The sequence below is a fragment of the Electrophorus electricus genome, chromosome 8 (genome assembly GCF_041902795.1).
Source record: "Electrophorus electricus isolate QZ-2024a chromosome 8, ASM4190279v1, whole genome shotgun sequence".
NCBI lineage: Eukaryota > Metazoa > Chordata > Actinopteri > Gymnotiformes > Gymnotidae > Electrophorus > Electrophorus electricus.
The window spans coordinates 27,356,117-27,378,397 of record NC_137504.1 but is presented as its reverse complement, the minus strand read 5'-3'; the positions used below and the strand labels follow the sequence as shown (position 1 = coordinate 27,378,397).

General features: G+C 40.5%; 4 protein-coding genes across 7 annotated transcripts in view; all 4 read right to left on the bottom strand.

The window, feature by feature from the left end:
* Positions 1 to 1,063, bottom strand: part of mcc (MCC regulator of WNT signaling pathway) — a 59,308-nt gene extending 58,245 nt beyond the window's left edge. For both annotated transcript variants that reach the window (XR_014125093.1, XM_035527523.2), the window contains exon 1: positions 915 to 1,063. Coding sequence is in view for 1 of the 2 variants with exons in the window: in XM_035527523.2 (XP_035383416.2) it covers positions 915 to 1,039 (125 nt within the window). In the remaining variant the exon portion in view is untranslated. The remainder of the gene's footprint in view (positions 1 to 914) is intronic.
* A 4,514-nt stretch (positions 1,064 to 5,577) lies between these two features.
* On the bottom strand, positions 5,578 to 14,083 carry rcl1 (RNA terminal phosphate cyclase-like 1). Of its 3 annotated transcripts, XR_003411320.3 has the most exons (10): positions 13,919 to 14,083; positions 13,201 to 13,272; positions 12,879 to 13,054; positions 12,635 to 12,709; positions 11,851 to 11,975; positions 11,543 to 11,668; positions 11,057 to 11,213; positions 7,740 to 7,843; positions 6,120 to 6,250; positions 5,711 to 5,880 (listed from the first exon to the last, which is right to left on the bottom strand). XR_003411320.3 is itself a non-coding variant. In XM_027020038.3 (9 exons), exons 1-9 carry the CDS (start codon positions 14,040 to 14,042, stop codon positions 5,730 to 5,732), a joined length of 1,110 nt encoding a protein of 369 aa, XP_026875839.2. In that variant the 5' UTR covers positions 14,043 to 14,082; the 3' UTR covers positions 5,578 to 5,729. The 3 variants fall into 3 exon arrangements, 2 of the variants coding, with proteins under 2 accessions (XP_026875839.2, XP_026875840.2); XM_027020038.3 differs by lacking the exon at positions 6,120 to 6,250 and having other exon boundaries at positions 5,578 to 5,880; positions 13,919 to 14,082; XM_027020039.3 differs by lacking the exons at positions 6,120 to 6,250; positions 13,201 to 13,272; positions 13,919 to 14,083 and having other exon boundaries at positions 5,578 to 5,880; positions 12,813 to 13,021.
* Positions 14,084 to 15,787: 1,704 nt separating this feature from the next.
* Positions 15,788 to 18,411, bottom strand: gng10 (guanine nucleotide binding protein (G protein), gamma 10). The gene is made up of 3 exons (XM_027020041.3): positions 18,173 to 18,411; positions 17,266 to 17,398; positions 15,788 to 16,411 (listed from the first exon to the last, which is right to left on the bottom strand). Exons 1-2 carry the CDS (start codon positions 18,251 to 18,253, stop codon positions 17,273 to 17,275), a joined length of 207 nt encoding a protein of 68 aa, XP_026875842.1. The 5' UTR covers positions 18,254 to 18,411; the 3' UTR covers positions 15,788 to 16,411; positions 17,266 to 17,272.
* Positions 18,412 to 19,148: 737 nt separating this feature from the next.
* Positions 19,149 to 22,145, bottom strand: dnajc25 (DnaJ (Hsp40) homolog, subfamily C, member 25). Its single transcript, XM_027020040.3, has 4 exons — positions 21,827 to 22,145; positions 21,270 to 21,422; positions 20,429 to 20,899; positions 19,149 to 19,719 (listed from the first exon to the last, which is right to left on the bottom strand). Exons 1-4 carry the CDS (start codon positions 22,133 to 22,135, stop codon positions 19,597 to 19,599), a joined length of 1,056 nt encoding a protein of 351 aa, XP_026875841.2. The 5' UTR covers positions 22,136 to 22,145; the 3' UTR covers positions 19,149 to 19,596.
* Positions 22,146 to 22,281: the final 136 nt, after the last annotated feature.

Genomic DNA, 22,281 nt, shown 5'->3' with positions numbered 1-22,281 from the left:
AAAATTGTAATATCTAGGGAAGTATTCCAGGGTCTTGAAGGCAGCAAAAACCACATTCGCATTTCTTCTTTATTTCTGACATTTCTTCTTCATTTCCTAGCACGTTCATTTACACACCATTTAGGCTTGATAAATATGTAATAAAGTATCAGAAGCTTTACACTTTTATGCTCATAAACAGAATATAAAAACACAGTTTACTGCATGTGATGCCCTCATATACTCGTTTAATGAATCATCCGACAGAGGACGCGAAGCAGGAAAGCATGTCTGACACTTGTGTGAAGGATGCTGATACACGGGACGGCTTAGAAACAGCACTATCACGAATACCAGTACTGAAAAATTACAGCATTTTAGTCAGAGACTTCTGTCCTTTACAAATTAAACGAAACACTAGTAACGTGGCAAGCTAACTGCAGTTAAATTGCTTAGTGTAAGATTAACTATTATTATTAAATATATCGTTATTAATTTAGCTCTAAGGCAGATTTAAACCATAGGTGGTAACGTTAACAAGCTAGAAACTAGCAAGTTATTGGCATTCCAGTTACCTGTAAAGTTACGGCTTTTTGCTCCTTCTGTAAGACTACACGAAAGCATTGACAGAAGCTAATTTAGTTATAAACTTTGCTAAACAAGGTTTCTTTGCAGCAAGTAACTGTGAAGAACAATAAATAACTAACGCTAGTGAACTAACGTTTGCCGAAGACAAAGTCAGAGCAAAGCGCCGGCGAAGATTGTTGACTTTCGGTCTCCACTTTTGCAAGCAATGAAAGGTGCAGGATCAGATCTTGAGAGGTTACGTATGAAGCTAAGCTCTTCAATTTACTATAGAACTGATTTTATTGCCAGTGAGCGACATACACACTGTTCTTGGACTTTAAGACAAGCCTACTGTAGCTGAACCATACCTATTTATGTATCCATCTCCGTCTCCGTCGCAAGTCTGAAACAACCGCCTCATCCGCTCCTCCTCGCCGGTGCTAGATGTGTCACTGCTGCCGCTACTTAAACTCACCTCCACCGCTGCCGCCATGATCTTCTCCGAAAAATGCTAATCCCACCGTCTACATCGAAGTCAGTGGGTTCATCATGTTTCGGTCGACTAACCTACGACGCTTCGCATTAAAAGTGAAAACCGGATTAATGTAATTTCGGCAAACATCGACAAAACATTTGCTTGCATTTTGAATATGAAGCTTGAAGTAAGTTTATGAAAGTAGAGTGGGATGGTCCTTGCAACAAGGCTTAGTATGGCAAGTTCCACATGGTATTTTGTCATGGCATTCGCACAGAACTTTTTATACGAGGTCAAATGTGACTGGGATGCTAAACCAACAAGGATAATCAATTTACATAACTAACTGTAAAACTAAAACTCTACCGCATTGGTGTAAACATCTTGTTAACTTTGGCACGAGAGTCATAGGCCTGCAAATACTTTAAAATATATATATATATATATATATATATATATACACTTTAATGTAAAACAGCTGTCGCCACCAAGTGGGTGTAATCAAACCAGTAGGGACCAGTGCAGTTTAGTTTTACCTGTGCTTTTCGGGGTAAATATGCGGTTATGTTCATTTTTGATGGTATATTACGATAGCTTTGTGATGATGTCACGTACACTTTCGACTTCACCTCGAGTCGAGACACTACATTGACGTGGAAAACTGGTTACGCGTTGCCGTTTTAAACAAATAAATAGCGGCGTAAACCACTAAACCTGCTCTGTGGTTGAGTGCACATTAATTTCGCAATAACGTTTTTATAAAAAGGAAATAGCACTGCTGTGGTATTTAAGATGAGAAATAAGTTTTGGTATTTGCCCAAACGTGATTTATCGAAAAGTGACAAACTTCAAGGCTAATTAGGAGGGTGTGAATTTTGTTTTTCCAGTTCCAAACCAATATTGAAAACAAAGCGCATCCTGAATGTATTACAGGAGAATATTAGGGTGGGTTACAGCATCTATCAAATATTTGCTAACGTCTTGTAGCTAACGACGTAGTTTACAGTTAAGACATTCCTGTTTATATGAGATTAAAGAAAACTAGTAACTAGGTTATATTGCCCGTAATGTAATAGTTCCCTGATTATTTGACCTTGTGTATTTAATAAACGCTATGGAACTGTAATTGGCCTATGTGTATTAGAATGTATAGGCCCTTTTATTTAATTTAAACCTGGCAGGCATATAATAAGAAATGTCATAACTGCACTGTACGTGTACAGACAAGTGTATTCTGTGTCACATGAAACACTTCCCTTCTCTTTTAGTGCAAATATGGAAAGTGCCAACCTAAGTCAGTAGCAAAGGACTCCAGGCTAAGCAGCCTTAAACAGAGAAGGGAGCTGCACAAGAGGCTGGAGACAGAAGCCACATCCATCTGCCAGGAGATGGAGCTCAAAATCTGGGCCTTGAAGGAGGCATGGGCCACACATGAAAAAATCAGATGGGGAGAGAGAGAAGAAACAGCGGGCAGTTGAGCTTCTCCATGATCTCAGCACCTTTGTGGAGGGAGAGCAGGAGAAACCATGCAGAGAGAAGATCCTGGAGGACACTGCAGAGCTCAACATGAGACTGGGTGTATGTGTGTGTGTTTCACACTGTGCAAAGCAAAACAGTGCTGGTTATTAACATACCACAAAAATGACCAAGAATCCTGAGCTGTCAGAGATGCAGTGTCTCATAGTAGCACAGTGACTACAGAAGTGATTGAGACTGAGAAGAGAGAGAGCACTGAAATAAAAAAAGAAGGGAGAACATAAAGAGAAAGCAAAGAGGCTAGAGGAATAATGCAAAAAAGATCGAGAGAAGAAAACAGGAAGTGATGGAGAAGTGAGGAGGCTGGACAAGGAAGGAGGAAGAACAAAGAAGAGATGGAGGCTGAAATGAGCATTTTCAGCACATGGGCCAGCTGCAGCTCTGAGAGGTCCAAACTGTAAAACATTATGAGCTGCTAGGTTGTTTTTTTTTTGTCTGTGAGCTACAAGCCTGGTTTGTAGTTCCGAGGCAGGATTGCAATTGCTAGTTAAAAGAACAGCAGCTCTCCTACCCATATTAAGAAAATTATGGATAATCTCTTAGCGCTCAGTTGAGTGAGATAGCTAGCTGGCTAGATAAGAAACAATATGTCACCATAAAGTGCTGACAGAAGATAAATTGAAGAATAAATGAGTCTGGAGAAGACTGCTTTTCATGACTTTACTTGTTAAAATCCATGTGTGAGGGTGGGGAGGGCACTTCAGTTTCAGGGCCACAGCAACAAATACCCTGCCACCCATAGAAGAAAGACGAGTATGAGGTACAGTGAGATTACTGCCAGAAGATCCAAGAGTGTGAGAAAGGTTATAAAGAGGAAGCCCATGCAGAGCACTGAATGTGAGAAAGAGGATTTATATTTAATATGGGGAGAGACAGGTAACCAGTGTAACTGAAGTAAAACATGAGCAGATCTCCTGTGGCAGAACTCTAGTAGCAGATTTTTGAATGTATTGAAGGCTGTTCAGATATTTAGAACACTACCTATAAAGAGGCAATTATAATATGGGAGCTGGTGAAGGTAGGGAATATGGTTTTTAGCATGTTTATAGTCAGAAATGGTTAAATATATTATGAAATAGACATTTAGTAAGGATCAAGAAAAATCTCACGATTTTGTGAATTATCCAGTGCTGGTTCTTCAGATTACAAAAGTATTTTTGAATTTGATTAAATTATGAATCTGCAGTGACAGTGGGGGGGGGGGGAAGACTCTATATCATAACAGTGAAATCCACTTAGATTTGAACCAGACAAGCTGCACCAGAGAGCAACCTGACCCAGTCATCAGAAATGGGAAATTCCGACTGCTAAAACCTTTTAATATTAGCCGTTATATAGAATACTGATGCTAAAAGTAAAAAAGTAAAAGTATTACCAAAAGTAATCTCGTCTATTAACAATTATTTATTACAGGGGTGTTTGATTAGCTACCTAGCTACTGGTTAGAGTTCTCATTTTACTCGCTTGTCATCTAGCGGTGCTCCCTTTTGCTAAGAGTCTTAGCTAACTGAGCTAAAGCATTTGCTTTAGTGGTCTTTGTTTCGTAGGTTAATCATGTGTCTAACCTTAAAATGTATGCATTACCTTTTCTTCTGCGTGGCTAACTTTGTAGATTGAAAAAAAAACTGAAATAAACTGACAGTGTTAACCAGTCAAGTGTTAGGAAAGATATTAGATCATTGTAGGAAACAGTAAACATAGCTAACTAGCTGTATTACGAACATTAGAAACTTCGCACCGCGCTATTAATGACAATAGCCAAAGGCAACTTTTGTCATTTGGCATCCTCTCAACATCTTGAGTTGTCCACAATCTAGGTCACACGGATGACGTTTCAGATTCCAAAGATGGCAGAAGTGAAATATTTTTGAAGACGTATTCCTTGAGTTTGTTAAATAAATAAATAAATAAATAAATAAATAAATAAATAAATAAATAAATAAAAGGTCTTTCAACTCTCGATAATCACAAGTGAGAAACAGCTTTTGCTGTATTTGTGTTTGACACTTTCATATTAGTTGGTGCTTAGCCTATAGTGGCTATAGTAAAAGTTGACAATATTTACCTGCCGCTTTTGTCCAAAGCTCAGTGACATGCTATCAACAGATGTACTATAGAGGTGGTAATATAAGCATTACTCAGAATATCATCTGCTTAACAATGAAAGCTAAGATCATGGTTACAGATCATTTGTCCAATGCACATGTAGATTATAAAGAGGAGGAAGCCAAGAACTGATCCTTGGGGCAAACCTTTTCTGTCATGAAAGTATGACCTAAACCAACCTAAAGCAAACCCTTTTAATACCAACAGAAAATTTGGCTGATTAATGGCATCAAAAGATGTACTATGTCCAGCATCAGCAGAGAACAGGCCATTTATAACTCTCAGGAGGGCATGAAATCCAGACCAAAAGGCAAATTTACCATTTTTAGTCAGGAAGTATGAAAGTTGCATGGCTTACCACTTTCCCCCCCCCCCATAACTTTAGCGTAAGGAGTAGTAGGAAGTACAAGCAACATTAAGTGTGTGATACCTGTACATTCGTGCCTTAGCTAGGAACACTTATGGCTCCAAAGACCATCAGGCAGCCTGACAGCTTTACACACTGCTTACACCCAGGAGTCCAATTCTGAGCATACTGTTGTAGCATTGAAGAGTGAACCTTCCAGGCCTTCCCCCAGTACACAGTACATTTTTTAAAGCTAGGGTCATCATTTCTTAACACTAGCTTTGAAGTGTTCCAGCCATCATGAGTTGTGAATTTGGTAGTTAGTAAACAGATTTGGTCGTTTTCTTCATGGAACAGCAAATTGAACAACACCTGGCAGAATACAGCTTGGAAAAAAGTGATATAATCACTTGCCCAGAATATTATATATGTAACAGAAAAAAAAAAACAGAAATAGAAATAAAAGCTACTAAGAGGATATGCTGTTTTGTGGTTCCCAATCTAAAGGTTAAAATATGAACATTTAACCCCCTTTACCACCAGCAGAGAAAACACCTACAATCACACATCTGGTATTTTTTCACTTTTATCTGAGGTACAAAGAAATGCAATCAGTTCTTCCATATTTCACTATAAAAATGACATAAGGTAAAATTAAACAATTATGAAAACTGCTTCAATGATACACAGAAAGTATGTGGTGCTCTCTAGGTAGAGTCTTTATTTGAGTGTCTTGTTGATGTTGGCAAATCCTACTCCAACGCAGGTCATCAGGACTTTCTCTCCCCCTTTCTGCTCGTCCTCTGGTTTCTGAGGCTCAATCTTGAACATGATCTGGAAAAAGTCCCGAATGTGCCGCAGGAACTCAATCCTGCAGAAGAAACCATCTCCTGTTACTTTAAAAAAAAAGCTCTTGAATGCCACAGTTTACATGAAAAACGTGAATGAAAACACTGAAATATTTGTAAATATATGAGAAATACCAAACATGAACACTTCTCCCTGGTTTAAAGCTCTCATCACAAGAGTATATTACAGTTTCCAACTCAAACAAAAACATAACATGTTCCTCATCTTCCTCTCCCCCACACACTGAAGGCAAACACCCACATAGTTGTGAAGCAGGGCAGAGGGAGGGAGGGTATAGAGATCGCTTTCGTCTGGCCACAGCTCTCTACGTCAGGACTGACCATGACTGCAGTGACCTGGGACAGCATGTGCCAGGGGCATCTCCCACTAGCCTGAGGCACATGGGAAAACATAATAATGAGGCGGGGAAGTAAAGGAGCCAATCCAAATGCTTATTGCAAAAGGGTGGAGAGAAGAGTAGCTGGAGTGTAAATAGCAAGTTGAGGGAGAAATTCAAAGATATTGGTCATAGGGAACACCAGGAGGACAGTAAAGGCCAGAGTCTACTACATGTTCTACAAGCTTACAGGAGTCTAAAACAATACGAATAATACATGGTCCAGAAGCAAGTCGAGTCTGGTGAATGGGATCTGGAACAGGCAACAGAGTTCTATTCGGGCACTCCCGCTGGGCATCGGGTTGGCACTGCCAATCTTCAGTTATCATAGTACTGTACTTGATCAGGACACAGCACCGGTACCATGATAACTGAAAATGGACAGTTCACTATCTGCGAGATGGTGCCAAGCTTCAAGAAGAACACAGAGGACCAACATTGGGCCTAACCTGGGAAATGAGACTTTGAAATGGGGGGGGGGGGGGGGGGGAACAAAAAAAAAAAAAAAAAAAACAACCCACACATGCTTTCTATTGTATTTTCTGATCAGAATCACTTTTATCCACTTGTCAGCCATTTGCTTTGGTATAATGGAATTTGCTTTAGTATAATGGAAACCACACAAGAATAAAACTACACAATTGTGAGTATATAGATAGTAACAGGAATAAATATACAAGGTGCAGAGGTACACAACATTTTACAAAATTCATTTTAAATTGTGACATGCAAGATGTGGTGAATGTGTGTCAGTACAGTAGCGAAAGCTGTGGGAGGCGCTGTAGCAGTGCTTACAGTTGGACGGCAGTTTTCAGGGCAGGATAGTGTTTCAGCAGAGAAAGGGCATTGACAAAGTAATCGTTCATGCCATTGTGTACCACATTTTGTAATGACTGGTAATTAATTGCAGTGTAAATGTCTGTGATTGACCATCTGTCTTCCAGGTATAGAGATGGTTTAGTATTAGTAATACTAAATTACTAAAATATTAGTAATAGTTGGACCTCCAAGATTTAAGTATCTCTGCCATGAAGCAAAGCCCTACTCTACATGGACAATAAATGTAAATAAACCAAAATACCATCTGTTCACACTCAAGACTGAATAATATTTATTAAAATTGGAATCATGATTGCGGCTTTGATTAGATATGTTGTTCAACTGTCTGTCACAGTGTTTTATTGGATGTTGTAGTGAATTTTGGGGAATTTCTCTCAATTGTAGCCAATACTTTTAGTCACCCAGAGCATTAGGAAAGTACAGAACTCACAACAGCAAACTAAAATGAGGCCCAACTGAACAGGTCGATCAGAAAGGTTGGTAAGCATTTTTCCAAATAGGGTGATGTGTACACATACATTTTCTGAGAAAAAACAAACAAACTCGTCACATACGGAAAGAGAAAGTGCAACAAAAGAGGAAGAAAGAAGAGCGAAAGCAGACCAGGCAAGAGGCATGAGACCAAGAGAGCGCGCCAGACTCACGTGTAAGGAGAGAGGGGACCGAGGAGAGTTTTGGACACATCCTGCTGGCCTAGTGTCATGAAGAGAAGAGCCAGGCTCTGATTGGTTGAGTCCACACTGCCACCCTGACGGAAGGAGGGGGAGGGGGAAAAAAAAAAAAGATAATGGTTGAACATAAAAGAGCAGGCATCAGACTATCCGAGGTCATCAAACTACAAGAGGACATGTCTACAAAAATATTTAATCAGCAAAAGCATTACACAAATAACGCACATACCAATAAACAAACAGGTACAAGGAGACATTGTTGCATAAATTGTGGGGTGGGGAATGGCGCAGTGAATGACAAAAGCATAATGAAGAGTACAGCGTCTGTATTTGGGTCACATGTGAGAGTGCCAAGACCCCAGCACAGGTGCTATGAAGGTCATGACGTGCTGAGACACAGACATTGGTTATACCAAACATATCCTGGGGCATAAAGCCATTCTCAATAGCCAAATCTTGACAAATGAATTTCTAATAGTTGGAGGAATGCTAGCCACTTTAGGAATGGTGTTTTCCCATTAGTGTCCATAACACCACAATCATCCAGGCAGCCTCGGATGCAATCACATAATCTCATAAAGGAACTGAGGCTGTGTTGTTTACACACGATGGCTCCTGCTGATGGGACAAACACAAAAAACACTTTAAAAGACAAACAGCACTTGGGATATTAGCCACCATTTTAACAAACCCAAAAAAATTGTTGACGATATGGTTGCCTCTCTCTCTGTAGTCTAAGCATCAGTGAAGTTTTTTTTGTTTTTTTTAAACCCTTTTTAAATATATAAAACCAATTACATAAGCAAGAGATTCCAGTATTAACCTGTCAAGTCAACCAATAAAACTCTGCTCCCCAAACCACCACATAGAGTTGAAATACCTTTCTTCACATATACCAAGTGCTTTCTCTCCCTCTCTCTACACACATACATAGCCAAGAACTTACACCAAATGAGAGAATTCTCAGGCTCAGCTGGAACATGGACGTCCATCATGTGGAAGTTTAGTCCCCATACTAACATGGCCCAACGCTGATGAGGCCAAACAGCATATACTAGCCACATACACGGCATGGTGGAAAAGTCCCCAACTTCCCTCAAATTACACACCCCCCCCCACACACATTCTCACACTACACTGATAGGAGCTAACTCAAATGTCCACGCTATACTAATCCCTAATTTAAGATACATTAACCATATCCATGATTCCTGAGATTGTGACTCCCAATATCATGACTCCTATCACTTGCAATGACAGTTGACCGATTCCCCCACCCTTCTCGTGCTCCCTGCTACACATCACCTGCTAGTGTATCAGAAACAAATTAATTCAATTAGCCAGCCTTCCCACAGAGCTCCACTGTTTAACGGTGTCTTGTGCTCATCATGCCAGGAGAACTCACTCAACCAGAACAAAGCAGCTACAATCTGATGCCAATTAACAGAAATAATCTGTCAATCAATCTACAACAAGAGTGGAGAAAACAAAAATGCAACACGCAGAGAAGATCAGCACCCCTCCACACCCTCCAACCCCAACAAACTTCACTCTCCCATAGAACACAGGGCCTGCTGAAACACTGCCAATATGTTGACTAAACACATACAGGACAAACAGGGCCTTCTGCTGCAGTGCAAAGTGGCATCATCTCCCTCAGAAGGTCAATACTGGCACCAGGAGAGGGACTGATGGGAGTTCAACTCCACCTGTCCTGGTCAGAAATCAGCTCCTGTGAGTGGCACATCACACTCAGACGGCAACGTCCATTTTCGAGAGTCCATCCAGAAAAGCCAACAACACCCGACATCACAGAAAAACACATCTACCGCAGCCTGCAGACCAACGGGCCATTTTCCCTTTCTCAACATCAGCACCAAAGAGCAAACTACAGCTACAGAAACACCTTGTTGCTTTTCCTAGGAAAACAACTCCAATAGGATGTTATGTTCAAATGCTGAGAAAACGATGCGGACTTACTTTAATTCCGCTCCTTTAGCTCATTTGCTCCCACCATGAGGAAAGCGTGCGTCTGTGTCCAGAAGCTGTTTACTACAAGGACTGGCCACACAGCACTGATTAACCACAAAGCAAACAGGCAAACCTGCTTCTACATGCACAGAGCTGTTGGGCCAAAGCATGTGAAAGATCCCACCACTTCAAATATTAACTCCCCTCATCCCACAATCCCCCTGCCTCCCGGAGCAGCCAATGGAGAGCCTCGTTTTGCTTAACAATATTGGTCGAAATAAACAAAAATAAATAAATAAAAATCACCAGATCACCCTCACTAACCAAACTCACATGGCCCCAAAACAGGGGGAGGGAGAGAGAGAGAGAGAGACACACTAGGACCTTCATTGGTCTGCATGTAATAAAACAGAAAAGCAAATAAACTCAACTGCACACTGCCTTCTAAAAGGATTCTGTGTGTGCGGGCTTGCTTCAAGTACTCCGCTGCTCAGACAGATTAGAGACGACACTAGAACTTCCCTGTGGAATTACACACTAAAGTCTTGGCTCTCTCTATGCACCCATGTTCAGGATCTGTTTTTCAAAACAGGGGACAAGGTAGTGAACAGTTTCAGACACCATGTTACATGTTGGCTCATACAGTCTGCATCAGACAATCTGAACGTCATACTAATGTACATATTAACAATGCTAACACTATGCCAGGTATATGCTTTCACAAAATATTACAAAGTGTCCTCGTTGATCTGCATGCCTTTCCTGAAAAACTTTGAAAAACTGAAAGCATCTCTTCAATTAAACTGCTTCTTATATTTGTAACAGGCCTGTGAAGTCTCTGAAGATGTCACAAAAAAGTCCAAATAAATATTGCGAAAAGACAAATATGGTTAATAGCTCACTTAAAACAGCTGAATTCAACGGGATTCTATTCTATTGTTTTTAGGCCTAAGGGACATCTGGTTAAAGAACAACTCAGTATTTTAAAAAAACAACAACTAATTTTTAACTATAGCTTTAATATTATTATTATTATTATTATTATTATTATTATTATTATTATTAATTTTTTATTATTAACAACAACTACTCCACATATGAATAATATTGACAATATTGTAATTGTTATATTACTGTGAGTCATGCAGTCTGAATATGACTGCATTCATTTGGCATGACCTGGTAAATCTCAGCAAAGCCCGAAAACCACATGCGTGGGCCCAGCCGCCTGAAACCACATGTGTGAAACCCAGCAGTCAGGAGGCCCCAGTCATGCTTGTGAGCCCAGGTGAGGGTTTGCAGGGAGGGGCAGCACCCACCCTGTAGACCTCCTCCAGAAGCAGCTTTGCACAGCTCTTGCCGAGCTCCTCTGGAAGCACAGGGTCTCCCTGCCCCTGTGGTGTGGATGCCAGCTCCGCGCTCAGGAACGTTCCATTCACTGTCTCTGCCACCAAAGTCAGGCCAAAACCTGGGGACCTTTAAACACAAACAAAAAAACTAAGATGAATATGATCAATACTTAAATATGATAATTTACATTGCTTTGAGTCCAAAAGAAGTTTGATCAGACAAGCAAAAAAAAAAAAATAAAATCTATTTTACACGTTACACTGGCCAATGCTGAATTCATTAGAAAGCTAAATACTTGAAGGGCATTTTTCTACTTCTGATATGCAAACCTCTGAAATTAAATTCCTTGTGAAATGTTTTCCTAAAAACCTTCATATGCCTTCTAGAAATGATACTCAGCTAGGTGATCCTAAATATCACCGCCATCTAGTGGTAACAAAAGAATGCACACTTACTTTCCTGAACTGGCTCCTTTCATGTGGTCCGTGTAGATGTAGATGTCTGGAATGAACTGGTTTAAGATACTTCTGGCCGAGTCCACTATTCTGTTGGCCATCTGAGGCGACACACGCACAGAGTATCTGACACGTGGGGTCAAGAAGACATGATGGGCTCAGGGAGAAGACAGTAACCAGACTACACTTTGAATACCACCTGCGCAGAACAGATATGCACCGAGCAGAGATAAAATCTGATCAAAAGTGTAAAATAACCTGCACATGGGGCAGGCATGGGAGAGCGCAGTGGGATGAGAGAAGGATACGCAGTGCCTCTAATCCTCTTGATCTTGCCTGGGTCGGTGAGCTGCACTGGTTTAATGGTACGGCGAACAGGACAGGAGAAGTGCACCTCGCCGCCTCCTCCAGGGGCCATACCTCGCCTCACCACCTTGACCCCGTGCACACACACACACACACACACACACACACACACACACACACACACACACACACACACACACACACACGCCGTTTATAAACTTCAGTTTCCTAATTCATTCAGATTCATCTCTTTCAACTTCTCTCTAACTTCAAGTTATCCTGCCAACATAACCTCGTTACCTGAAGCATCTCAAGGAAGGTTATGAAGGTACACTAGGGAAAGAACTGCCCTATGAACTGCCCTTTTCTGTTTCCTGACTAGAGAAAGGTTACATCCAATGACCCCTGCAGACATTAACCATAAAAGGCTCTCATAAGACTGCTGAAGGCCAGTCTGTACAAAGCCAATCACAAAATAGATGTGGTAACATGCTTTTTCCAAAGTCACTGCAACCACTCATGTAAAAAATACAATAATAGAAAAGAAAGTTAATTTCAGCATAAGATGTACTATTTCTCAGAAAACCTGGCTGAGTCTGTTCGTGGTACACATTGGAGTTCTTGTGAATGAGAAATGAATGAGAGCTTTGGCAGGAGTTCTGCAATACAACACCAGAATCTGGTTTTAGGTTTAACACAACACAAGGGAGAAAGGAATGGCTTTAACTCAAGGTAGTTCCAATAGAAAAATAGTAGTTCCAAAAAAAAGTCAACTGGTGTTGATACCTTTATTTCCAGACCTTCCCCATCAATACCAAACGTCTTCATCAGAGGAACAGCAGTGGCTTTAATTAAGTCTACCTGCAGAACAACAAACACATCCATAAAATCAGACACCTTGGAGAAACACTGGTATGCCACATGCAGACATATAACACTTTCATCAGGACCACAAAATATTCACCTTGGCCAAAAAAGTGGAATCATCCAATCACGAGCAGCAAAACTGGTTACGAAAGCAACTACTCACTGAGGGGTCCACGGGGTCGTTGGTGACCCCTTTCAGAATGGCTCTAAGAGAATTCTTCATAAAGGGTGCAAGCATGATGAGGGCCTCCAGGTAGTAGCCTATTGACCGCTGAGCACAGCATTCATGTTCTACGGCACCACCATACAACAGGCCAGGCTGGTAAAACAGGACAGTTCCTAGGTGGAAGAGAGCAGAGCTCAAGTTCACCAATCGTGGGGTTTCATTTATTTCTACCAGGGAGATATCTTCAAATAGGGAGGCTATTAAGGATTAGGGAATATCCAAGAGTGCACAAGGAGGACGTGAAGACGTTTTGGTCTACCTGTTTGGTTGATTTCAATTCTGGTGCCATTGGTCACTTTATCAAGAAGTCTGATGAAACTAGCTTCAAAATCTGAGAGGAGAAAGACTTTAGTTATTTATGTATTCGTGTTATTTATGTATTCGTCACCTCAACTAGTTAGTGGAGTAGACGTGGCTTGCGTCAAATCAATCTTTCAGAAATAGCGTAAACGGAAAAGCTTTTAATAAAACAATCCACTAGCGGGCAGCAGTGGACGTTGCTGGTTTACACGGACTATGCGGATATATAGCTTGATAAACTGCACCTCTCATGCCAATAACTAGCTAGCTAGCCTATCTAGCGTTAACGTAGGGTGCACTTGTTTGACGGACTCAAAGACAAAGGTAGACTCGCGTTTCGAAAATCATCACACTCGTACGCATACCTGCCAAGAAACTTAGCTACACCTGTAATTCTACTCAAAGTTTCGGATCCTGAAAGTTCAATTTTCTGTTCAAAATGTATCGCTACGTTGTCACACCAGAATCATTTGCAACACTGTAATCAAGTCTTAAGCTACTATACAGAGTAATTTGGCCAAAGTTTCACGTGCTTCGTCAACACGTAAAGCTAGCCAACGTTTACAAGACTACGCCACATAACGCTACGCAGTGAGATGGTTAGCGTTAGCTTAGGTAGCGCACATTTTTTTTCACGACGTCACACTCCAAACAAAGTATTTGTGTGTTTAACAAACCTCGAAGTCCGGGATTGTCATCTCTAGACCGTATGTTTCGGATTTTGACTCTTTTCCCGCTCAACGTTGCTAACACTAGTCTTTGCCTGAAGAAATTGCAACCCTCGTATGTCAGACTTGCCATGTTGTTATTGCTGCACGAACATGGAACCCACGTGTCTAACACAGCGGCCAAGCACGAGTCAAAGGTCCTCTCCTACGGTACGGCAAAAAGGCCAAAATATGCCGAATATAGGCATTTGTGCGTTACATTGAATTTACACTAGGTGGTCGTTGTGACTTTTAAGAAAACCTCTGGCACGAAAAGCTGTATTATAGGAATACTACGATGTTGTGCCAAAACACGTTAAGATTAGTTCAATTTAGCATTAGGGTGCAGCTTTTTTTGGATAAGTGGCTGGTTATAGTTTCATACAATCATTTTTCACAAGGCATAGCCCATATGTAAGAACATTTGTAGAACCTCTTACGTACTGATAATGTGGTAATGTTATATTCATAAATAGTTAGGTAATTAATTTCATTGAGCCTGTGTATATTCTGAAATGAACAAATTACATAGAGAAGAAGTGTCAGATGTTTTGGTTGTAGGTCTATATTAAATTTAGCTAAAGAAAATATGTTACTTTTGTTTTTAAATTACGTTTTTGCACCTGTGTGTTTGTAAGTGTCCAAAATTAGGTGTCTTCTGTCATGTTGATTATGGTTTCTCTTGAGAAAGCAAACTTGGATCCCATGAGATTTACATAAATAATGATTAAATGAGACAATGAATTAAGTCTCCTACATTACAGAAAAACAGCAAATCTGATGTTCTGATGTTTAAACAGCAGACTTTACCAACCCATCAATTTTACTCACCCAATTTCCAAATGTTACAGAATATAAGACAAACTTAATGTTTATATACCTTTGGGAAATAAATATCTTACATCTTAACATCTTACATTTTAACAGAAGTAACAATATAGCTTTAACAAAGTAGCTTTAAGCTTTAAGCTTTTGAAGTCATGTCAATAATACTTGAGTGTGGTTAAAACTGATTGCCACATTTTCTAAATAGGCTGTACAGAGAAAACCTAACATAAACCCCATCAGATTAATCTCCTGTCATTTCCATTATCTCCTTGTACTCAGCTACAATATGAGCCATTTCTTGAGCCACAGCAGGAAACCATGGATTTCCTTTCTTTGAGCAGCTCTGCATCAGCTAAAGTGCTCCAGGAAGGTTTGGGTGAATGATTATAAGAGCACTCTGCTATAGTTCATTGTGTTGAACTACAATTGCACAACTCGATTCATTTTTAAAAATCAGCATGGGGAACTACTCTTATACAACGTTGCATTCATGAATCACAAAATTATTTGTTATTATTGTTCACAGTACTTGTGGGATAGGAATGCTTATTAAAAACTCACTGTTATCCACCCAGCTGCTTCATATGAGGCCCCCATATATGAATAATATATGTTATCATTCAAGCAGGAATCTGGTTCACTATAATTCAGAAGATAAACGGGAGAGGTATTACTTCTTATTACCTTGACTCTCATTTCTTATGTCTGGTGACACAGTAGGAGCCAAAAGCTGTACATGGGACCGCCACCCCAGCCCTGCACAGGTTGGGCGTGGAACAATGGGCGATAAAGTTAAGGAGCCTGGCGCCAGTGTGGGTAATCACAACCATGTGTTGGTTCTGCAGAGAGGGTAGGGGTGTCCCCAGTAAACAGTGTCCACTAGAGCATCAGAGAGACGAATACCATCATGTCTCAAAGATATATATACAAATGATCAGGCTACAGTGCCTTTGTCAATAGCAGGTATAGGTATAAATGACTGTCACTGTAGCTTCATTAGGCAAGGAGACATTTTCTGAGGAGACATTTTAGTTTTATTGAGACATTTATGTTTAAATAATCCATTTCAGATTCCATCAGTTTATATATCACGAGCAAAATACTTTTCATTTTCTGTGCGCCATGCAGACAGCTTGCCCTTTGGTCTTTAAAGTTAGCCTAACATTCTGCACTCTTATTCTTAATTCTCATTCTAAGAAAATCAGTTCATGGACTTCCACAAACTGTTGGGCTCTGACTCCATACTTGGCACTTTGACCAATTAAACCACATTTTCCTAAGAAATAGTTTTAAAGTCTCCTTTTCAGTGCTGAAATTTCAAACAATTAGGATAACAGCATCATGAACATCATGACAGAATCAGGATCTCCAGCAATTAACAAACCAAATCAAGCAAACAGCAACAAAAGCAGTGGCCAGTAACAGTGTTCTGTACTAAACAATGCAGCAGTGGAAACGTACTGAGAAGGCTACATAGTTTCAACATGTATTTGCTAAATATTCATAAAGAGTCATAAATTCATTAATAAATAAACATTCATCAAAAAAACAAACAAACAAACAAGCAAACAGACTTGAGCTGCATGTTTGGCCAGGTTTGGGTGAGGATAAATATCCAGAGGTCCAACATGATTCCTGCAGCAAAAAAAAACCAGACAGAATTTTTTAACATTCATCTCATTTTGGCTATATTTTAAACATTCAGCCTATGCTGACCAGTGTTGAGAGCACATCCCTAGGAGATGCAATGGAACCAGTGCCTAATCTTTCCTCCAAAACTAAATATAACCCCAAAGTCACACTATGTTTGACACCAGAGTTCTGGTAAAGAGCAGAAGTCTGACAATACTTCCTGAGTTCTTGAAAAAAACACATCTGTCTTTTGAGTCATTATATGCAACTTCAGACAATTCAGCAATCTCACTCCAAAGACCCAAACATGTTCAAATAAGCATTACAAGACAGAGAATGCAGGTTCCGTAGTGGACTTCAGCTTTTAGCATATAGAACATTCATGGCATTTCTTTAACCCCCCTCAAAGCCCCAACTGTCTGTTTCTTTCCCCATCTCCAACTTCCTGTTGATGCATGGACTCTGCTCAGCACACGGAAATCACACGCCTCTCCAGTCAGCTCAGCACAGAGCAGACCGGATGTGCCGTCCAGATCTGGGGGATAAAAATACTCCCTGCACACAGCTGTGAGTGGTCTTTAAGAAAGTCCAGCGTCAGTAAACTAAAATAGCGGGAAGTAGAATGCACAAGCCAGGGTGGAATGCACGGATGACCTTAGATAAAATAATTCTCATGTGCAGTACGTAATCCTGTTAAAATAATCTTAAATAAGCACCTAGCCTGTTATTGTATGTGTAATAACAAACATTTAAAACAAGACCCCACTGACATTCTGTATAAGTGCTGATGGTGAGAGAAGCATGCTTATTGTGAAGTCAAGAACTGACTGTGGTGTGTTTTCAGAGGAGCTGATTACCTTACACCTAGACGAGCACGCAGGACCGAGGTTCTCGGAAGGGGTTGCTGCCTGCTGGCACGCCAACCAGAAGGGCATCTTTATTGCCATTCTGGAGACAGTACTGCTGCAGCTCAGCTGCGGCTTGGGACACCTAGACAAAGTACACACCCACGCAATCGTGAAAAACTGAAAATAAACAAAGATCTAAATAAACACTGAGTGCCAATGTAGTCTGTTTCTGATATGATGCAAAATGGAAACAATTCTCCTGTACACCTCATGCTCTTCAGGTACACACATTTATGAAGAATTATTAGCCACTTTATTAGCAAATGTGTAGCTTTTGTCTTCACTCAGCCTTCCATGTTCTGTTACTTCAGGTTGAACTACTGAGAGGTTTTACCAAACAACAAAGAAATTAGCAACCAGGAATTTATTTTGAAAGAAAATAAATCGATTATGATATTGCTTTCTTATTATTACTATCATTGCAGGACTGTTTTGAACAGTTACATTTCTCCTTTAGTCACTCACTCAGTTGTCTGCAACAATATATACAATATGAATATTGTGAGCTAGTATATGTCAAAATACAATCTGCCATTTAAAAGACTAGTTCCGGGGTTGATTAAATTATTCTGAACCTGCTGTTTGAAGCCAAACAAAAATCATTTAATCTTCAGTTTCCCAACGGTAAACAAATACAGGGATTTGCATGGAAACATTTCACGAACTACCAAAATAGAGCTGTGCGCAAATTTAAAATGACATAAATTGGACTACACAAACCCTTCTTATTATGGGACATAAATATAAAAGTAATATTTAGACATAAAAGTACCCGATACCTAGTTTTAAAAAACTCCCGTCGTGTGTGAAATGTGATGCTAGAAACTGCATCCGATGGTTTCTTTCCACCACTTACTTTGATTCGCTCTACGCTGGCCTCAAGTTTAAGCTGTTCGACTGACCGACGCATGTTTGTCAAATTCGAGTTAGACGACATAGTCCAAAATGTAATTGCCGAGAATGAAGTTTGTATACGATTACACTATAGAGAAACTTGTGAGAACGAGCACCTAAGCGCTGATTAAAGTTTCGTTGCCGGCCTAGTATGTCGCGCACTGAAAGAGACGTTAAGAAAGTGGAGCGGTTATGGGAGGGTCCAGCGGACGCTTCTTCTACACGTTTAGTTGTTTCCACATCTTCCGCTCCGTCGTTTCTGTACATTTTTGAAAAGCTTTGAAACATATATAGTCAAAATAACCGAATATGTCATCTGTGGTCTCGCAAAACCTATTTTCAATTTTAGAGAAAATGGCATATAATTATAGACAAGTGAAAACGGCAATCTAAGAGGCTTTCATCAGTTATTATAGTATGCTATAATAGATTACTTCATAGCTGTCCGTTATTGGACATTATGTTGTAGATTTAAAGATAGCATTAGCGTTGCCTTTCTAAAATAAAACACATGTCGCATTAAACAGTTGGATTTTTTTTTAAACGTTTTTTTTTTATGTTAACGGACTTGGGTCACATAATTGACCAAAAAAAAAAAGTCTCTCCATTCCCCGTCATCGAGTGTGATGATTCTTTATGACGCTGACGTCTGTTCACGTTAAATAACAAAATGACAGGAGTAATAAAATCACAGGAGTAGGCACGTTTAAATTGACCATAGTTCACTCTTAGCTCCATCATAACACTTCAGTTCTAAGACAAAGAACAGAATGCAGTATTTTCGGGTTAATATTTGCAATCCCATGTTCGAACTGTAACGGGGGGGGGGGTTTGCTACTCCACATTATGGTTAAGTGGGATCAGTATTCATACTGCAGCTGCTTATGAAACTTTGGCAGGCACGAACATTAGAGGTGAAGAACAACTTGGCCCACCTGTCATGTTTAGCAGTCACTTTAATAATCTTTTTTAAAAATATAATATTTAATTGGTATGATGCATAAGGGGACAAAATGGGTTAACAACAAACAGTAAGCCTTCCTGTATGACCTGATAGGCAGAGCTCTCTGCTTTGATTGCTAACAACTCAGACAGCTGCCAAACTGAGCTGTTCCATAGAGTTCCTCAGCCCAGGAGCCCTGAGACCTTAGTTACAACAGCCCCCATAAGATTGTGGAAAATGGCCCTCTATGAATATGAATATTCATAGAGGGCCAATGAATATCTATGAAAGTCAGTCGAAAGTCTTGATATAAATGCACATAAAGGTCCTCTGTAAACATGAGCATGTACAGCTTGACCCACACGTGTACATGTGCACAGACTGGCTGTGGATAGCAGGACGCACACGCACATGCAACTGTGCATGTAGGCCAGGGTCACTAGTCAGTCATCAACGAAGGTGATGCGGCCTGGCCCTTCGCTCTTCATCCATCTCCTGTAGCGCTTCCAGCGTGGGTCTGTGGCCATCTTCATCTTCATCTCTTCCTCCTGCTCTTCTTTGTACACCTGCAGCAGGACAGGAGGATGGTCAAATAGCAACCGGCAGCCGACTGAAAGCACAGCTTTGCCTGGTTTATTACAGTGTTGTTAAAATATAAACAACTGATGCTGAAGCAGTGGTAGCTCAGTGGTTAAGGTACTAGTAATCAGAAGAATGCCAGTTCAAGCCTCACCATCACCAATTTGCCCCTGTTGGGCCCCTGAGCAAGGCCCTTAATGCTCAAAGTTGTATTCGGACGTAATTGTAAGTCACTTTGGATAAAAGTGTCAGGTAAATGAAACTTGTTAAAATACTGGTGCAATAAAAGGCTTTGGTGCTTTACTTCATTGACTGATGGCAGGGTGGTGTATGGGACCTCAAACATTTACCACATCGTATGGCATACCACTACACACAGCACGTTCTGACCACAAGTAGTATTCTGCATGTATTCAGTACTTAGGAGTAATGCAGAATGGGATTACTACCATCCAAAAGTGCTTTACCCAGCTAATATGGTTTTGATACTTCACCAAAAACAGGTGGATAAAATTTCATAGCATGATTGAGTTAAAGCATTTTAGCTGCCTGAAACAAAGCTATCTTTTGTGCTTCCTGTGCTGTAACCAGAGTCAAAACCTGTGCATAGGGTATTAAAAATATACAGCATATAAAAGCATTAGCAGGCAGTATTAAATTTCCAACAACAGTTTCTCACACTCTGTTTGAACACACCTCATAATTCTCCTTGATCCACAGCTGCCGCTGCAGGAAGGTCTGTTTCAGGTGGTCATCCAAGCTGTCGAACTGGGCCTGCGACATCTTCATGTGCTTGCGGATAACATAGAGCTTCTCCCCCTCTCCGTACTCCTCTCCACGAATACTGAACCGGTAGACCCATGTGCAGTACCACACTACATAGGCACATAGGTGGTATGGAAACAGGACAATCCTACACAGTAGGATGTCTGAGACATTGGGTTTCTGGTAGCCACCTTTGATGTCGATCTTGTTCTTGATGATGTCACGGATGATCTCCTCCTCTTCCTCACGGATCTCTTCTTTGGAGCGCCGGTTCTTACCCTTTTCTTTGGTGCGGTTTAACAGGCCTTGCTGCTTGGCCAGTGCAGTGGCCTGGATGCGATATTTGGGGACGGTGGTGAGATAATTGATGGCTTCAGTGTAGCTGCTCCACCAGCTGTAATACTGTAGACAAAATAAAATGGTGCGTAAAAAAAAAAAGAAAATACAAACACACTCTATATACATAATAGAACTGTATTGTAGTTAAACATGATTTGTAGAGGTTGTAAAAAAATGTATTAAACTAAATTTCCAAAAAAACAAAATGATTCAGAAGGAGGTCCTTCAGCAGCTTTGCAAGCAAAGTGCTTTGGGAGCCCTAGGAATCAAAACCATATTTGTGTGTGTGTGTGTGTGTGTGTGTATATATATTATATATATACACACACACACACACACACACACACACACACACATATATATATATATATATATATATATATATATATATATATATATATATACTGAAGCACTTGCACAGGTGAAAACCTACCTGAAAAATTGATATTGCACACACAGTTACAAGAATGACTATCCTAACATCTACTCTGGGTGCCAGCCTTCTCCTGTAGTAGGTGTAATAGTGACTGTAGTATTGCTCTGGGTGATCCAGCATGTAGTCATAGTCCCTGCGTGAGTCTTCATCCTGCAAAACATACAAGTCACATCTTTATCACACACAGGGTTTCGAACTTAACCGTGGAGCCTCCAAAAAGCGGATGCTGTTGGCCATTTTTTAAAACTTAGAAATAAAGGAAAACTATAGCCATTTATCATAAATATAAGATTCGTTCTGAATAAGAAAATCAACAGAGCCAACATTGTTCAGACAACGCTAAGTATCATAATGGAAATGTTCAACGATTTGACAGGTGTTACACAGGTTTTATAATACAGCGAATAGAACAAGCGGTAATACTGCCACGCGCCAATAGCTTAATTTAAAAATAAAACCTTCGATGGTGACCGAGGTTTTTTAATTATTTTAGACAGCGGCCTTACTTACACACAAATGCACAAACAATAAACTGTATAAATAATATAACTCACTTTTAAAGTTTCATAAGCTGTCGCAATGAGTAGAAATTTCTGCTGGGCACTTTCAGCGGTTTCTCCGGCGAGTCCGGGGTCCCCAGCCTGAAACCTGTCCGGGTGATACTTTCTGGCCAGCTGTCGATAAGCACGCCCAATCTCGGATTTGGACGCGTCTCTAGTGACTCCAAGTACGTCGTAGCATATCTGTGTTCCGCAATAAAGTCCTTCGATCAGAGCGGCTACATGTGGAATTAAAATCGCTAAAATGAAGAGAGTACTACCCCATAAACCCAATCGCAGCGTTCCCAATATGGAAGCAGCCATGTCAGCATTCCAAAACCGTCGCGTTTGACATGACGTAACACGTGTTCATAATGATGTGGCTGGGAGTTGCAGTCCAGACAACCGTACTACTCCCGCTGGTGTAGTTCGTCCTAAATCAAACCTCAGCACTGCTTCATTAGCTATGG